General features: G+C 33.5%; 1 protein-coding gene and 1 long non-coding RNA gene across 3 annotated transcripts in view; one reads left to right on the plus strand and one right to left on the minus strand.

The window, feature by feature from the left end:
- LOC108734719 overlaps positions 1-15,148 on the plus strand; it is a 66,738-nt gene that overhangs the window by 14,546 nt on the left and 37,044 nt on the right. The window contains exon 2 of the long non-coding RNA XR_003231473.1: positions 10,637-10,672. This is a non-coding gene — a long non-coding RNA (uncharacterized LOC108734719). The remainder of the gene's footprint in view (positions 1-10,636; positions 10,673-15,148) is intronic.
- LOC108734687 overlaps positions 1-15,148 on the minus strand; it is a 31,989-nt gene that overhangs the window by 13,540 nt on the left and 3,301 nt on the right. The window contains exons 2-6 of one of the 2 annotated variants that reach the window (XM_025976325.1): positions 7,639-9,396; positions 7,453-7,511; positions 6,812-6,987; positions 1,279-1,333; positions 689-948 (exon numbers count right to left, since the gene is read on the minus strand). In XM_025976325.1, the coding sequence (XP_025832110.1) occupies positions 689-948; positions 1,279-1,333; positions 6,812-6,987; positions 7,453-7,511; positions 7,639-9,388 (2,300 nt within the window). In that variant the 5' untranslated portion in view covers positions 9,389-9,396. Of the gene's footprint in view, positions 1-688; positions 949-1,278; positions 1,334-2,172; positions 2,566-6,811; positions 6,988-7,452; positions 7,512-7,638; positions 9,397-15,148 lie in introns of those variants that run through there. The other variant, XM_025976328.1, reaches the window with a different exon arrangement.

Below are 15,148 nucleotides of genomic sequence, written 5' to 3' on the forward strand. Positions count from 1 at the left end.
CTCGTAGAAGCAAATTGTACCTACTGAATTTTTTTATTATTCGTTTGTTCTTTTAGGTAGTGATGCAACTTTAAAAAAGTTTCTCAATTTTTCTGTCAATTTTTCAGTTATTGGATCACCATTAATGTTACATTTATCTTAATATGTATCTATTAATATTCTGGTTTCTAAAAATAAAAAATTGTATCAATAGTAATTTGCAGGCGTTTCCAGTTAGAATTAAATGAAAAAAAAACGTTTATTTCCGAGCTAACAGACTCATGAAAATATAACTTAATTACCACCCTGCGCATGTGACGTCAACGCCGCTTACGTAGGAAATAGAATATTACTATATGTAAAGTTTTTAAACTGTTGGAAAATGTAATTTTCAAATTGTTTCTTCGCTTTGTATCTTCTCATCGCATTTCATATACATTCGGTTGTTATTCATTTCATTCTATTTTAGCTGCAGTAAATGCACAGAAAATTGACGTCATTATCATATGTCAATAATAATTTTTAAAATTTTTCCATTTTTAGAATTGCCTTTTTGTATATATTGTTTATATTTTGTTTGGGCTATTTAGTAGTAAGAAAGACCTAGACCTTGCATTATAAATTCCATATTCCAATGGAAAAAGAAAAATCGATATTTCATTCAAAATCCTCAATAAGAAAATTCGTACACTAAACTAATTTATTTTACCTCAGAAAAACATTTTCGTCGGCTTCTTTCTGCTGTTCATTAAGCAATTCTTTATTGACGGTTTTCGTTAGTTCGTCTTGATCATCTAAACTAATAATTTCTTCATTAGTGGATTGGCTATTGTTCATTTTTCTTGTTCGTTGAATAGTTGTTGATGTTGGGAACTCTTCTGTTTCTCGTAATGCTGTATCGACTATTATTTCTTCATTAGTAGGAACAAACCGTTGAGTTGATAGAAGAATTGAGGAACCAGGGTCTTGCTTTGGTGAGGAAAACATGTATAGAAATAGACAGAACAAAAACTCAATTCTTTAATAAATAAAATTATTAATAAATAAAAAGTTAAATTTGGCTCTATGATCAAACGTCTAACATTTTGATAATGTAAAGAAAACTCTTAAGGAAATCCAATAACAAAATCCTACAAATTATTAATTATTTGTTTAATCTTTGACTTTTATTATTTGGTATATTCCTCGATTATTTGACGATTGATTGAAGAATTATTATATTTACTATTATTTATTTTCCTTAAGCAACCACCTAATAAACAGGTGGTTAACAGCAGCAACCTACTATGTATATCTCACCTCTTCAACTGCATCTTTAATGAAAAAACAGGTACTTCCCAAAAATTTGCTCTGTCTGAAACCAAAAAGATACAGAATTTCAATATCCTTAATTCCTTTTAGGTATAATCAAAGCCTACAAGAGGTATCACCAAGTTTTATGAGCGATTTTTTAAATTACATTTGAAAAACATAAAAAATGAAGAAATAGGATAAACCAGAGCTAAATTTTTTTAATTAGAGCCAGATTATTTACAAATATTCCTCCTACAGAAAACAATACCGTTTATTAATTAAAACAGGAACTTCAATTATTTCATGTTTTTCTAAAAGAAATACAAATGCTTGATCCAACTAAAAGCATTTTCAGGATTCCTTCTCCAGAGTTATGGAGTTGTTGGTTGATTTAAGTGTTAAAAAACAAATGCAGCTTTTATTTATTCATTCTTTTATTAACATGAACATTGTAGCAGTCCTTGTAGTGTAATTGTAAAATGGAGTAGCATTGTATTATGAATGATCACCGTTTGTAAAATCGTACAGGTGGTGCTATACAAGGAAGAGATACGTCAAGGATTCTTAACGCATATACGTGTGTGACAAATCCAATTATATTAATCTGTTAGAATAAATAAATATGAAACACCACACTTAATGAATAAGCGCCTTGTTTTACAAGCAATTTTCGATATAAACCAATTAAAATATATAATCAATAGTTGGAGTAAGGAATAAAAGAGAAATAGGACTTTTTGGATTCAGTATTAGGCATATGTTTTGTAAAAGGATAATTCAAAAAATTAGCGCAGCTTGTTCCTGTAAATTGTAATGTTTCGATTGCGTAATCATTCGTTGATAGATACATGTCTCTACAGTTTGCAAAAAAGGCTTTACAATTATATAAATAATACTTACGAAAACTTCCAGGTTCGATCGGAATTACAAAACTGCAAGGTCCTGTCACATTAAAAAAATGTTCTGTTTACCGTTAAATTCGCACAATAAACTATTTGCAGATTAATTATTATTTTCAAGTTTAGTTTCAACAGCAAGGGTTAATCACTAATCTCTACTCCCAAAAGACACTCGTTAAACTAGTTCACGCTGGGCTTGTATTATATTAAATCCACAAAGGCAGATTTTTCATTTGGACCACGAATTTTCTATTCCTTTTTACGTAACCGAAACTCGTGGTGGTGTATGTTTTTGAAGGACAGGGAAGGAGAGAGTGGACTTTTCAATGCCTCGCGTTGGACCTCTTCTTCGCAGAAGATCGTCAACGATGGCACCCGGCCAAGCTTTCCCTGTCCTCAGTGGTCGCGAATGAGAAAATGCCTCATGGTCGGAAAATAAGGGTCATGTCGAAATATCGATCGCGGAAAGCTACAACGGGACCACATCAGGGGGTTGCGCGCGCTAGTGCAGACAAATACGTAGTAGTCAAGTCGAGGGAGGCTTGACACAACACCAGACACACGACCACCGAAAATACAGGACCAGGATGAACGACTAATTATAAATGTTACAGGATAAGCCGAAGATTAAATTTAATTTAATAATCACCACACCAAAAATACACGTACCTACATGATGTTTCACATGATTTTTAATTTTTAGTAATGTGGACAGTACCTCTATTAATTTTTAGATATTTTCGATCTTGTTGTACTCAGGACTCTGTACACTCTTCTCCAGGAAGTCCAATTTGGTCTCCGTGCGGTACACTTTGTATAATAATTATCGTAGTCCTTATTATTAATATCTAATCCTTACTAAGTAACAATACTGAAATAATTATTAATTACGTATATATTAGATCTCAACTTCTCTTTGCTATAGGCATTTTTTCAATATTAAGTCTAAACTGTAATTTCGTATGGTAGACCGATATCTTTTTTAGAATTTCTGCATTTGTCTAAAGTAAATTTCTACAATATGGAGCATGAAATCCTTCATATAGGTGTAAACTATTCACTATTCAGTGATGGTACAAAAGGTGTAAACATCAAATTTTATGGAATATCGTAAAAGAATTTTAATGTTTTTCTACTGTTATGGTCTTTCATAGAGTTTCAAATCCTTGAAAGGTTATATACTTATTACGAGATATTGTACTTAATGATGCAACAGCAAAATTGCATAAAAATCTTTCTGTTTTTTAAAAAGTATATGGTGAAGGCGCTCGGCATAATTCATAATTTCGTTTACTTATCTCAAAATTACGAGTAGCATAGGTTATTAGGAGATAACACCATAAAATAATAAAAGAAATTAAAATTAAATGTGATCTAAGAGAGAAGCTGGATTAATGAATTAATTGGATAGAGAATGTTAGAAATGAAGAGGTATTAGTACAAATAATAGGAGAACAGAGGACATTATGCAAGTCAATATAAAATCAAGGCATGAAGGTCTAGTTAGAGACATATTAGAAGCAGAAACAGGAATATAGAGGTAGACTTAGATTAGTTTAGTGTTCACAAATAGTTAAGGATGTGGGATGTTCTAGTTTTAGGGAAATGTGAAGATTGGCTCAGGATATAAAAAACTGGAGGTCAGTGTCCAATTAGTCGTAGGACTGACGATCTTATTATGAGAGCTACTTAAGAATCTCATGAGCCTTGGGCACAAATATCTGCGATGTACAATACGAATTCGATAAAACCCACCTTTCGACCCATGAGATTTTGAGTTACTTATAGAACGAGTTTTTCGGAAGTTTTATCAGAAAATTTAGCGACTTTTAGCTACCATTTGGTTATAGCGAAATATTTTCCACTATAAGCAGACAATTGCCCACCAGATAACGCGCAAGTCTTACAGTTCAGATCATGATATACACATGCAGTAAATAATTCTTTTGTTTTGCGTAAATAGACTAATAGTATGTAATTCTTCTAACTCGAAATGTTCCATATTCCAATGGAAAAAGAAAAATCGATATTTCATTCAAAATCCTCAATAAGAAAATTCGTACACTAAACTAATTTATTTTACCTCAGAAAAACATTTTCGTCGGCTTCTTTCTGCTGTTCATTAAGCAATTCTTTATTGACGGTTTTCGTTAGNTAGTAAATAATTCTTTTGTTTTGCGTAAATAGACTAATAGTATGTAATTCTTCTAACTCGAAATGTTCAATTATTTTTGTGCTAACGCGATGTAGTAAATAACAGAATAAAACTTCTGGTTAGGGAGTGGAGTAGCCAAAACGGAAGATGAGGTAGAAAATTATGTCTAACAAAATTTCGAGTAGTTTTAAAAACAAAACACAACACAAATGCGACATGCCTTCATAGTTTACGTTCGTGATTGTCTTGAAAGGTGATTTTTAATTCGGAATTTGCTGTTTGCTCGTAGATTTCCACCGTCGTACTCGTTCGTTTCGCAAACGGAAATTGTCGTTTACATCGCCCCATTATGACCATTTGGCACGCAACTTTTCTCATACTTTATTATGTCATAGTAATAACTCCATTTCAAAGTACCGAATGAAACACGTTACGAGCACCTTTTACGACCCTCCTTCCATTCGCCGAGACTACTTTTCAACCTTTTTCAACGAGAATATATAAATCCGCTTCGGTAACATCGATTCCCTATTAAACTTTTAACCTTTTATGGTAATCAAAGCCAGCAGTTCGGAGTTAAATTAGAAATCGTTTAATTTGCGGACGGTTTTAGATACCGGCGTGGGATAGCGAACAGCAGCGGGATTTCAGGATCAACGAATGAATCCCGTTTGTATATATATCAACAACAATATCTCATATTGTTTATAGACGCTGTAGAAGTTATACAGTTTCATTTATTTTATTACTACCTTGGTTATAGCGATCGTTTAAATATAAGTTTTTTGAATTTAAAGCATATTTTAGTACAAAATTCATGTTTCTATTTATCGACACAATAATTGACTTCAATGCTGAAATTTTCTGTCATACGTGCGAGCTTGTCGTGACTTTTAAAGAAAATAATGTCAATAATTGTGAGAGTAGTATTTTAAACTAGCTGTGTCCAAGATTTCAACCGCTTACGTTGCAAAATCAATCTCCACGAAAAGTCCTTTTATTTTAGTGGAATAATATACATCTTGCATCCATCCTGAAGGTGCATTCTAAATATTGGTGCAAGATCATCATCGTCATAAGGTCGTCAGTCCTAAGACTGGTTGGACACGTACCTCCACTCTTTCCTATCCTGAGCTAAACTTCGCATTTCCCTAAAACTAGAACAACCCCCATCCTTAACTATTTCCGAACAGTAATCTAATCTAGGTCTACCTCTACCCCTCTTAACTCCTGTTTCTGCTTCTAATATGTCTCTGACTAGACCTTCATGCCTGAGAAGGTGTCCTACTAACCTATCTCGCCTATTTTTTATTGACTTCCATAGAGTCCTCTGTTCTCCTATTTTTTCCAATACCTCTTCATTTCTAACCTTTTATACCCACGTTATCCTCATCATCCGCCTATAACACCACATTTCGAACGCTTCTAACCTTTTCTTTTCCGCTGCGCCTACAGTCCATGTTTTGCACCCGTCCAACGCCGTGCTCCAAACATACACCTTTAACAGCCTTTTTCGAATTTCTAAATTTACCGTTCGCGAGCAACAACCTCCAACAAGTTGTCAACTTTCTCACAGTTAATTTTTGAAGTCAACCATTGTTAGAAGTGAGATTATTATTTTAGTCTTTGGGTCATGCATTTTTTGGACAAAACTCTTTAATAATTTTGATTATAAAACATGATATGATAACATTTAAATAATTTTCCACTAAATATAAACAGAACAATGTGTCAACACCGTCTCATTATCCAGTAGGGGTTAGAAATCATCTTAATGAAGTGTTTTCTCAACGATGATTTAGCAGAGCAAGTGACTTTCTATAACTACCAAGAAGTCCCGATTAAAACCCAATAGATTTCTTTTTTTTTTGGGACATATAAAGTCCTTAAAAACGAAAATAGTATGTCACCTTTAACACCCTGTATCTTTCTCCACTGTTTTCACATTTTAATCCAAATTATCTGCACTTACTCTAAGTCTCAATAGCCATGACTCACCCTGTAGCATTGTACTACAGATGGCGTTTACCACGCCGCTGCTGATGAGGTCCAACAAGATCGAAATCGCGATCCGCGTCTGACAGTTTCGATAGAATACTAACCACCATGGACTTCTTTGTTTGATAGATAACTCACCCTATATAAAGTTTTATACATAAAAGTCCGCCCGCGGTAAATCGATCAGCAGCAAAGGACTTCTGAGTTTTATTATCAAAAAAAGGAAAGCTCCAGTTTGCAATTACATCTGACGTCAGTGTTTTACGTCATCGTTCCAATTGGGGCAACAGCCACTTGCTCTGTTCTATTTCTACATTTTACCCTCGCACATGTGTGACATGTCTGATTTGCCTTTAAATGTAGATACAATACAGAATCGTTCAGTAGTAATTTGGACGAAGAAACAAATCGATAAGTAGGTAATTCAAAACAAAATTACATTATTTTCAGTTGATTGATTATATTTATTTGGGTAATAAAGTCTTACCTTGCTTGAGTATTCTTCAGCCAAACTTCTACTCGAAGGGCTTCTAAAAGATTGCTGTCCTTGATAGGAAATTGGAAGGTGTAGTTCAATAGGGAACTGCAAACTTCTTTCCTTAGCTGAGTCCTGTGGGAACATGAGTCTTCTTTCTCATTTTTATTTAAGGGTTTAACAACTATCTGTTGACAGAAAAATACCGGAATCGTTATCGTATTTACCAGGGTTGTGCCAAAAAATACAAATTGATGAATGTTCTTGAAACTACTACGTCTATAATAATCGTTATCTTTCTGTAGAATTTAAGTCTGTTCGGAAATAACTAAGAATACTGTCTCATATTCTTTAGTAGATACAATTTTCGTAATTGCTTAATATTAAAGCAAGCCTCTTGTTAGGGCATAGAAAACATGGAAATTTACTCAAATATGGTATCAGTTGTGATCAGTACGCAGAATAATATACATATAATTCCTTTAGGCTAAATGCCATGTGAATATACCCAGATTATCCGATGTTATAATCGCTTAAAGGCATGATTTTAATTACATACACGATAACTACATTTAAACAAGTACAGCTGTCCTCATGTAATAATAATTCTTAAAGCTGCAGAAATTCTATGGAAATAACAATTTGAAACTTACTTTTATGTAAACAGATTGCCCTGAGTTTTCTATCCACCCTTGCGTATGACGATTATGTACTGAAAAAAGAAAATCAGAATGCAATTATCTTTTTATCACATAGATTGTTAGAATCTCTAGTGATACAATTAATTCAAAAAATTAATTCAGTTTAATACATTTACAATGCAGTATTGTTTTCCTCACCTCGAACTCCAAGCATTCCATCCCGATAATAACACTCCAAATCGACGGATCCCTGCTCTTTTTCACTCTCAACTTTCGCCTTGGGAGTCGACGATCCACCGACATTGCAAAAGGACTCGCTGATATTTGGTGAATAAAAATCCAAGCATCTTCTAGACTTCCTCTCGTCTGAAACCCTCGATTCTTTCAATTGCCCGCTTCCAAAATTACCATCAGAACAAAACTGACTTCTTTCACTTAGCGGCCCTTGTAATGTTTGATGTGCCGATTTTTTACTGCTTTTTAAATCGGCATTAGAAAGTGTTTTACGTCGTCTAATACATTTCTGTCGTTTTAGTGTAAAAGAGGAATTGTTATCGCGTGAAGTATTGACTTCGTTTTTTCTGTTTGAAAGCCTCTTCCGTTTATTGTTGCCATTACACACATCTACACTTCTTTCGTTGAAGGTGTTGTTAAGTTCTATCAAAGTATTTTCTGCTTCAAGAGTTCTCCTTCGATCCCAGCGACTTTTACAATGATTCTTTCTGTAACCCATAACGCAATTTCGCCTTCTCGATTTATGATTCTTTTTTCTACATTTGCATTTAAAGTTGGTGTCTATTTCGTGAACTTGTCTGTCGAACGTTCCGCTAAACCCGGAATCGATTGAGTTGCAACCAGTTGATGTTGATGGTGCTGTTTGTTCTTCTTGGTTCGAGTTCACCACGTTGTCCTGAACGTTATAGTTGTTGTCACTGTCCTTTTCAAATGAAGATGCTTTTATTAGATCTTCTTTTCTTCCTTTTGTTATACTATTTTCTGTGGATATATCAAGCACTGCATTAACTATCTCGTCTAATGATAAATTGTTAATCAAGGACGAGTTGTTGATGAATTTTTGGTGTTCCTCAACACTTACTTTACTGAAATTAAGGTTAAAGAACTTCTCAACCAATGGAGATACTTCACTTCTTCTCTCTTCAGACATCGAAGCATCCTCTTTCAAATTTGCATCAGGAGAATGCTTCGCAAAATCATCATTACATCCTTCTGGATCATCGTCCTTCGCACTGCTTTCACGAAAAGGATTTTGCTCTTTGAAAGGTACTGTACCATTGTCTTCTTCCTCTTTTTCTGTTGGCTTGTTTATCAGTTTGGTTTGTGATGGTATCGTAAAATTTTTTGAAAGAAAATCATCCTGAATGTCCTGACAATTACAAGTAACTTTGCACGTCCTAGATATACAAGGTGAATCTTCTGCAGCTAAAGATGGTAAAGTTGGTGCAGTCTTTTCCTCTTTTTTGAGCCACTCGTTGCAGTAACAGGTAACTGAGTATTTGGAGGTGCTGGAGTAACATAAATCTAACAATCTACATTTACAATTTCTACTATTGTACCCATCACACGCAAAAGAACTGGAAATATTGTTTGTTGCATTGTATCCTGCAGACTTCATCAAGGGAACGGAACACGAAGGTGTAAAATTGCTCACATCGCGTAAAGGATTCTGAACACTGAATCCTGTTGTAGGTGAGAATAAATTTCCGAGAGAATTTTGGTTTTCTTTTTCGGTATGTGAAACAGTTTTGTCTCTTTTTGTCCCTAGGCGAGCGATTGTATTGGACTTTCTAGTAGGCGTTTTCAACCTTCTTCGTTTCGGGGTATTTTCTGATTGTGGGTGAGCTTCTCTTTTCAAACTGTGGCTCTTCTGCTGCTCTGATGCCTGCTGATTTCCCGACACTGATTTTCTGTTTACAACCCACTTCAACATTGAAATTTCTGAAAGAAAGACTTGTGTTGACAATAAACAATCGAAGTGTGACGTCTTCTTCTTCGGATTACAAATAAATCTTCTATAGAAACATCTAATGTTTTTAATTATACTCTTTAAGAATAGAATTTACCCCTTACAAGCACAATTATCTCTTGAACTATGCATGATATTTAGTTAAGTTTTGGGAATAAAATTTTCAGAAAGTTTCTAAAAATAGAAGAAGCTTCCAGAGTCCTTTACCATTAAAAAGATCAACAAAGTATATTGAGATATTAGTCTTCTATCAACCCTTATTGTTTGGACTAATTTTTTAGGAGTTTAAGAAAGTTTTTACATCAATGAGTCCACTCCTGTGGTATTACTGTCCCAGTTATCAGCAAATTGATAGAAAACTACTAATAAATAGATTTACTGCTTTTCTTATAGATCGACTTAAACGACATATGTCATAAAATAGAAGGTAAAGAAGTCTAACCAATTCCGGTAGTGTTTTCGTTTTCAGTAAACAAAGGAAATTAATAAGGGTGTTCAGGTCTACTTAAAATTCATCGCTACAATTTGTCTTCGTTAGCATAAACGTCTAGTAGTGGCATATGGCGGTAATTCGTGGCATAAGTAAAGGTACTTGCCCTAAAAAACAATTTAGAAAACGAATGAAACCTTAATGAATAATATACATACAAAATGCATATTAACGAAACCGTTAAACATGTCTAATATTTTTACCGATCAAACTTTTGAGGAAAATTTATTAACCTATAGCAGACATCCTGATTTCAACTTTATTTGTGAACAATTTGAATTTTTATTAATTATGTTTTTGGTCATCTTTTACTGGGAATAAATTGGTAGTGTTATGTGGTGTTATAAACAGGAGTCAGGAGGGGTAGAGGTAGACCTAGGTTAGATTACTACTCGCAAATAGTTAAGGATGTGGGTTGTTCTAGTTTTAGGGAAATGCGAAGTTTAGCTCAAGATAGGAAAGAGTGGAGGTACGTGTCCAACCAGTCTTAGAACTGACGACCTTATGATGATGATGAAGTTGGTAGTAACATATTTATGAATAACCAAAAAGAAATGATGCTTATTCCAAAAGAAATAGATTATTAAAATAAAGTATTCCTATAATAATTGCCTGAATTATTGTTAAAATTGTCATATTTTTTGTGTCTAATAAAGAACAACTCATTGAAAAATTTTCAAATGACGAATGTCCTTTTAATTTTATTTTCTTTTCTGTTACAGTATTTCTGCAGTCCACACCGCAAAGAGCTTAATGGGGTAAGTTACGAACTTTTTGTATTTTTCTTTTTGCTTATCTTTTTAATTGGTGTTTGAATGCCTTCAAAGAGGATGGAAACTGAAGAAACGCGTATAATAAATTATAACTAATATTATTTGCTAGAGAAATTATCCACAAAGATTAAAATTCGGTAGTGCAATTAAATCACAATATGTGAAAAACCAATAAGCAAAACTTTCATCTTTGCAATACACGCAGTTTAAGTAGCATATAAAGTTACGTGCTTATTTCTACAACCAGTACCTATATCAATTTATTTATTCAATAATAGTTGATTGATTTGTATTTGACCTCGAGCGCAAGAATCTTCATCACTATTATCATAAAGTCGGCAGCCTTAAGCAGTCTAGACCTGCGGTTCCAGTTTTTCTGCCCTGAGCCAATTTTCCCATTTCCCTAAAACTTGAACGTACCACATCCTTAACTATTTCTGAACAATAATCTTCTATATCCTCGCTATCCTCATCATTTACTTGTAACACCATATTTCGAAAGCTTCTAACCTTTTGTTTTCCGCCATATCTACCATCCACGTTTCGCACCCGTACCGAGCCGTCCTACAAACATCTTTTTAACAATCTTTAAGTGATTGGAAAATTATGAAAAATGTGGTGGAGGCGCCGAACCATTTGATAGTTCAAGTAAATTTATTAACTATTTATAATATTATCCAAATATTTTTTTATTTTTATGAGAAATTAATATCCTTTGTGATTTAAGGATATTCATTTACGTTCAGCTAACGACTTCCGCAAACGATTGTTGTCCAAACCGTGTAGTTAGTGAAGTGCGAAACCACAATAATTTGTTTTTTTTGTCATGAGCCCAACGGAATCTGTATTTAGACGTCAACGAAATAAAAGCTCACAGCATTTTTGCGAGCTAGAATGCACTTTTTTTATATACAAGTATGTTCAACTGGCTCGTCGCGCCCTTCTCGAAAAATCTCCCGGTGAGGAAAAGAAAAACTCGATATAAACATACAGGGGTTGCGAGTGAGACAGGGTAGCTTAAGAATATCAGACGCAGGGAACTGAGACCAGGTGATAAGACTCGCCCGACCTGACCCAACCTTTTCTTTCTTCCTTACTTCCACTTAACAATAGCTAATCTAATTCTCTCTGAAATATAATACCCAGTGGCGCGAATACATCTCTTTTGCGAAATATATTTAGATCGACTGTTGGAACGGAGGATGTTTAGCTTGAGGCAGCTGTATTATATTAAAAATCGGTCGTTACACATTCTACCCCCTTACCCCTCCGCTGTTATCTACCTGAAGTAAATTGTATAAGTGTTACAGGAATTGGAACAAATTCGGGTAAGTGATTTTATTAATTTCTGTATCAATAACACAATTATGGCATGCTTGATCACAATTCGGTCTCCAAAGAGCTTTAAGAACGCGCCAGAGCTTTTTGAGTTATTATCACTCTTCTACACCTCTTATTCCTTTTATATCTCAGATTCTTCTCAACTGATTTTGACCTTATTCCTATAGGATTTACTTCTAAAACCCAGGTTTTGAAAATTAGGAATTTTTGCTTCAAATGTTTCTATCTTCTTGGAAAAATTGGACTACATCTATATCACAAAAAGTTATTGTTTAGTATACGATGGGCCAATACATCTGTACTTTCTATCTAATTTGCTGTAGATCATATTCTAATTGACAAATTTCCACGGGAAAGATCAATATAATTTGCTTCACCCATCTTACAATTACTTCTACAAACGACTTCCTTAATTTATGTGATTTATCATAATGTTAATGAAGATTTTGTCTAAATGGTTGTTGTTCACGGAAATTAGTATTTATTTCTATTAAATAGAAATTGGTTTATGTGTAAAAGAATCACAGTCAAGAAGGGTTGTAAGGTTTTATTTGTGGTGTGGAACCGACACCAACGTTTCTCCTCGTGCTGTGAGACTTTTTCAGTACTAAAGGTAATTGTTAAATATATTTTAACATTTACTAGGTTCTTTAGTTAACTCCTAATTAGTTCGGTGCAATTAGTGCTACAAATTTTAACACAGTGGTAATTACTAACCGTAAACATTGTAACATTGAAAAAAATTCTCAACAAAAAGCGAAACATTGGCAAAAATAAAACCTTACAACCCTTATTGGCTCTAATTCTTATACACATATGTATCCAAACTAAAGAGAAGAAATGGCGAATAAGTAGATTAATTTATTTCTAAAACATGCCGTGATATTATTATATTTCTTATTGTATTTATTGTACAAGTTCAAGGTCTTTGCATGTCAAAGGGCGCCGTTTGAAGTAATAATTGACGGCTTTAATTTTCGGGGTACATTTACCGTTTTCATGCAAATTATTTAACTGTCTTTCGGGCAATCGAACGATCGACCCTTGCAGGCACCACCTGTAGTCTTATCAGGGGGCCAAGTCACCATGACATGTAAAACAGTTTCGTTTATGTTTTGGCGCCCCGTAGGCCATATGTTCATTTCCCTCTGAAATTTGATTAAAATAGCAGTAACTTGTGCACACACGTGCGTGTATTTGGCGAAAACCAGAAATGCTTTTATTATAAGGTTATAACAGCAAACTATGTTCAGACTTAGTAAACATGCGGATAACGTTTGTTTTACAACCCCGGAAACAGGTTATTTGGGGTGGTAAATTAGCAGAAAGGGGTGATTTCATATTGAGTACTAATTAGGACTGACATTACCTAGAATTCACTCTGTCCCTCTTCAATAAAATTAGCCAGAGCAAAATCAGTGCATTATTCTATTGAAGGTGCAAATAATAAGGAATTTAGTAGACCATTGTAAAGCCTTTTTTTATTATGTCTATACTCAATAAAATAAAGAATTAATAAATTCAGAAATTTTTGAAATAATTCTTAAAATTTATCTCAAATACTTCCACGTATGTGATTTGTTCTTTACTTAAAGTACTATCTCTTTATTTGACTATTTTTATATGGTGTGACCAAAAAGCCTTGACATTGTTTATAAAATATCTTGCACATTATCGCTAATTGAATAAGTTTATGACAAAGTTACATGAATTTATTCTACCAATTTGTAATGTACTTTAAATAATGTGAACAATAACATGTAGCCTGTACCTACTAGAAACATACTGCCTGTCGCATGCGTGGTTTATCATGTCAGTAAGTTTTAATTAAACCCTAACATTAGGCATTTAACAAACCCAATTACTTTGACAGGCAATTACACTGTTTCATGTCCAAATATAGACTTGATAATACACAGTTATCAGGCTTATATTAAATAAATTATCTACTAGTACCATCCTGCCTGTCGCATACCTGGTTTGTCATGCCAATGTGTTTTAATTATACTCCAAACGTAGATGTTCATAAAACCCAATTACTTTGTCAATTAATTATATTATTTCATGATCAAATTTAGGCTTAATAATACATAGAAGTGAGACTTTTGTTAAATAATAATATACATATGCTGCCTGTCGCATGCGTGGTTTATCATGTCAGTCAGATTTAATTATACCCCAACGATAGGCTTTTAACAAACCCAATTACTTTGACAGGCAATTACACTGTTTCATGTCCAAATATAGGTGTGATAATACACAGTTATCAGTCTTATATTAAATAAATTATCTACTAGTACCATCCTGCCTGTCGCATACCTGGTTTGTCATGCCAATGTGTTTTAATTATACTCCAAACGTAGATGTTCATAAAACCCAATTACTTTGTCAATTAATTATATTATTTCATGATCAAATTTAGGCTTAATAATACATAGAAGTGAGACTTTTGTTAAATAATAATATACATATGCTGCCTGTCGCATGCGTGGTTTATCATGTCAGTCAGATTTAATTATACCCCAACGATAGGCTTTTAACAAACCCAATTACTTTGACAGGCAATTACACTGTTTCATGTCCAAATATAGGTGTGATAATACACAGTTATCAGTCTTATATTAAATAAATTATCTACTAGTACCATCCTGCCTGTCGCATACCTGATTTGTCATGCCAAGGTGTTTTAATTATACTCCAAACATAGATGTTCATAAAACCCAATTACTTTGTCAATTAATTATATTATTTCATGATCAAATTTAGACGTAATAATACATAGAAGTAAGGCTTTTGTTAAATAATAATATACATATGCTGCCTGTCGCATGCGTGGTTTATCATGACACTCAGTTTTAATTGAACTCTATAAACAGGCGTTTATCAGCCAATTATATTATTTCATGACCATATATAGGCATGATAATACATAGAAATCAGTCTTACCAATGTTAAATAAATTTCATTTACTACTAACATACTAGCCTGTCGTATACGCGGTTTGCTATGCCATTAGGTTTTAATGCTACATTAAAAATAATGGTTTGTCTACAAAGTTTAATGAATTTTTAATCATATCAATTAATAAACATATCAGACACAGTGCTATTAATTGATATG

This window comes from Agrilus planipennis, unplaced genomic scaffold (genome assembly GCF_000699045.2).
Source record: "Agrilus planipennis isolate EAB-ADULT unplaced genomic scaffold, Apla_2.0 scaffold66, whole genome shotgun sequence".
Classification (NCBI taxonomy): Eukaryota; Metazoa; Arthropoda; class Insecta; order Coleoptera; family Buprestidae; genus Agrilus; species Agrilus planipennis.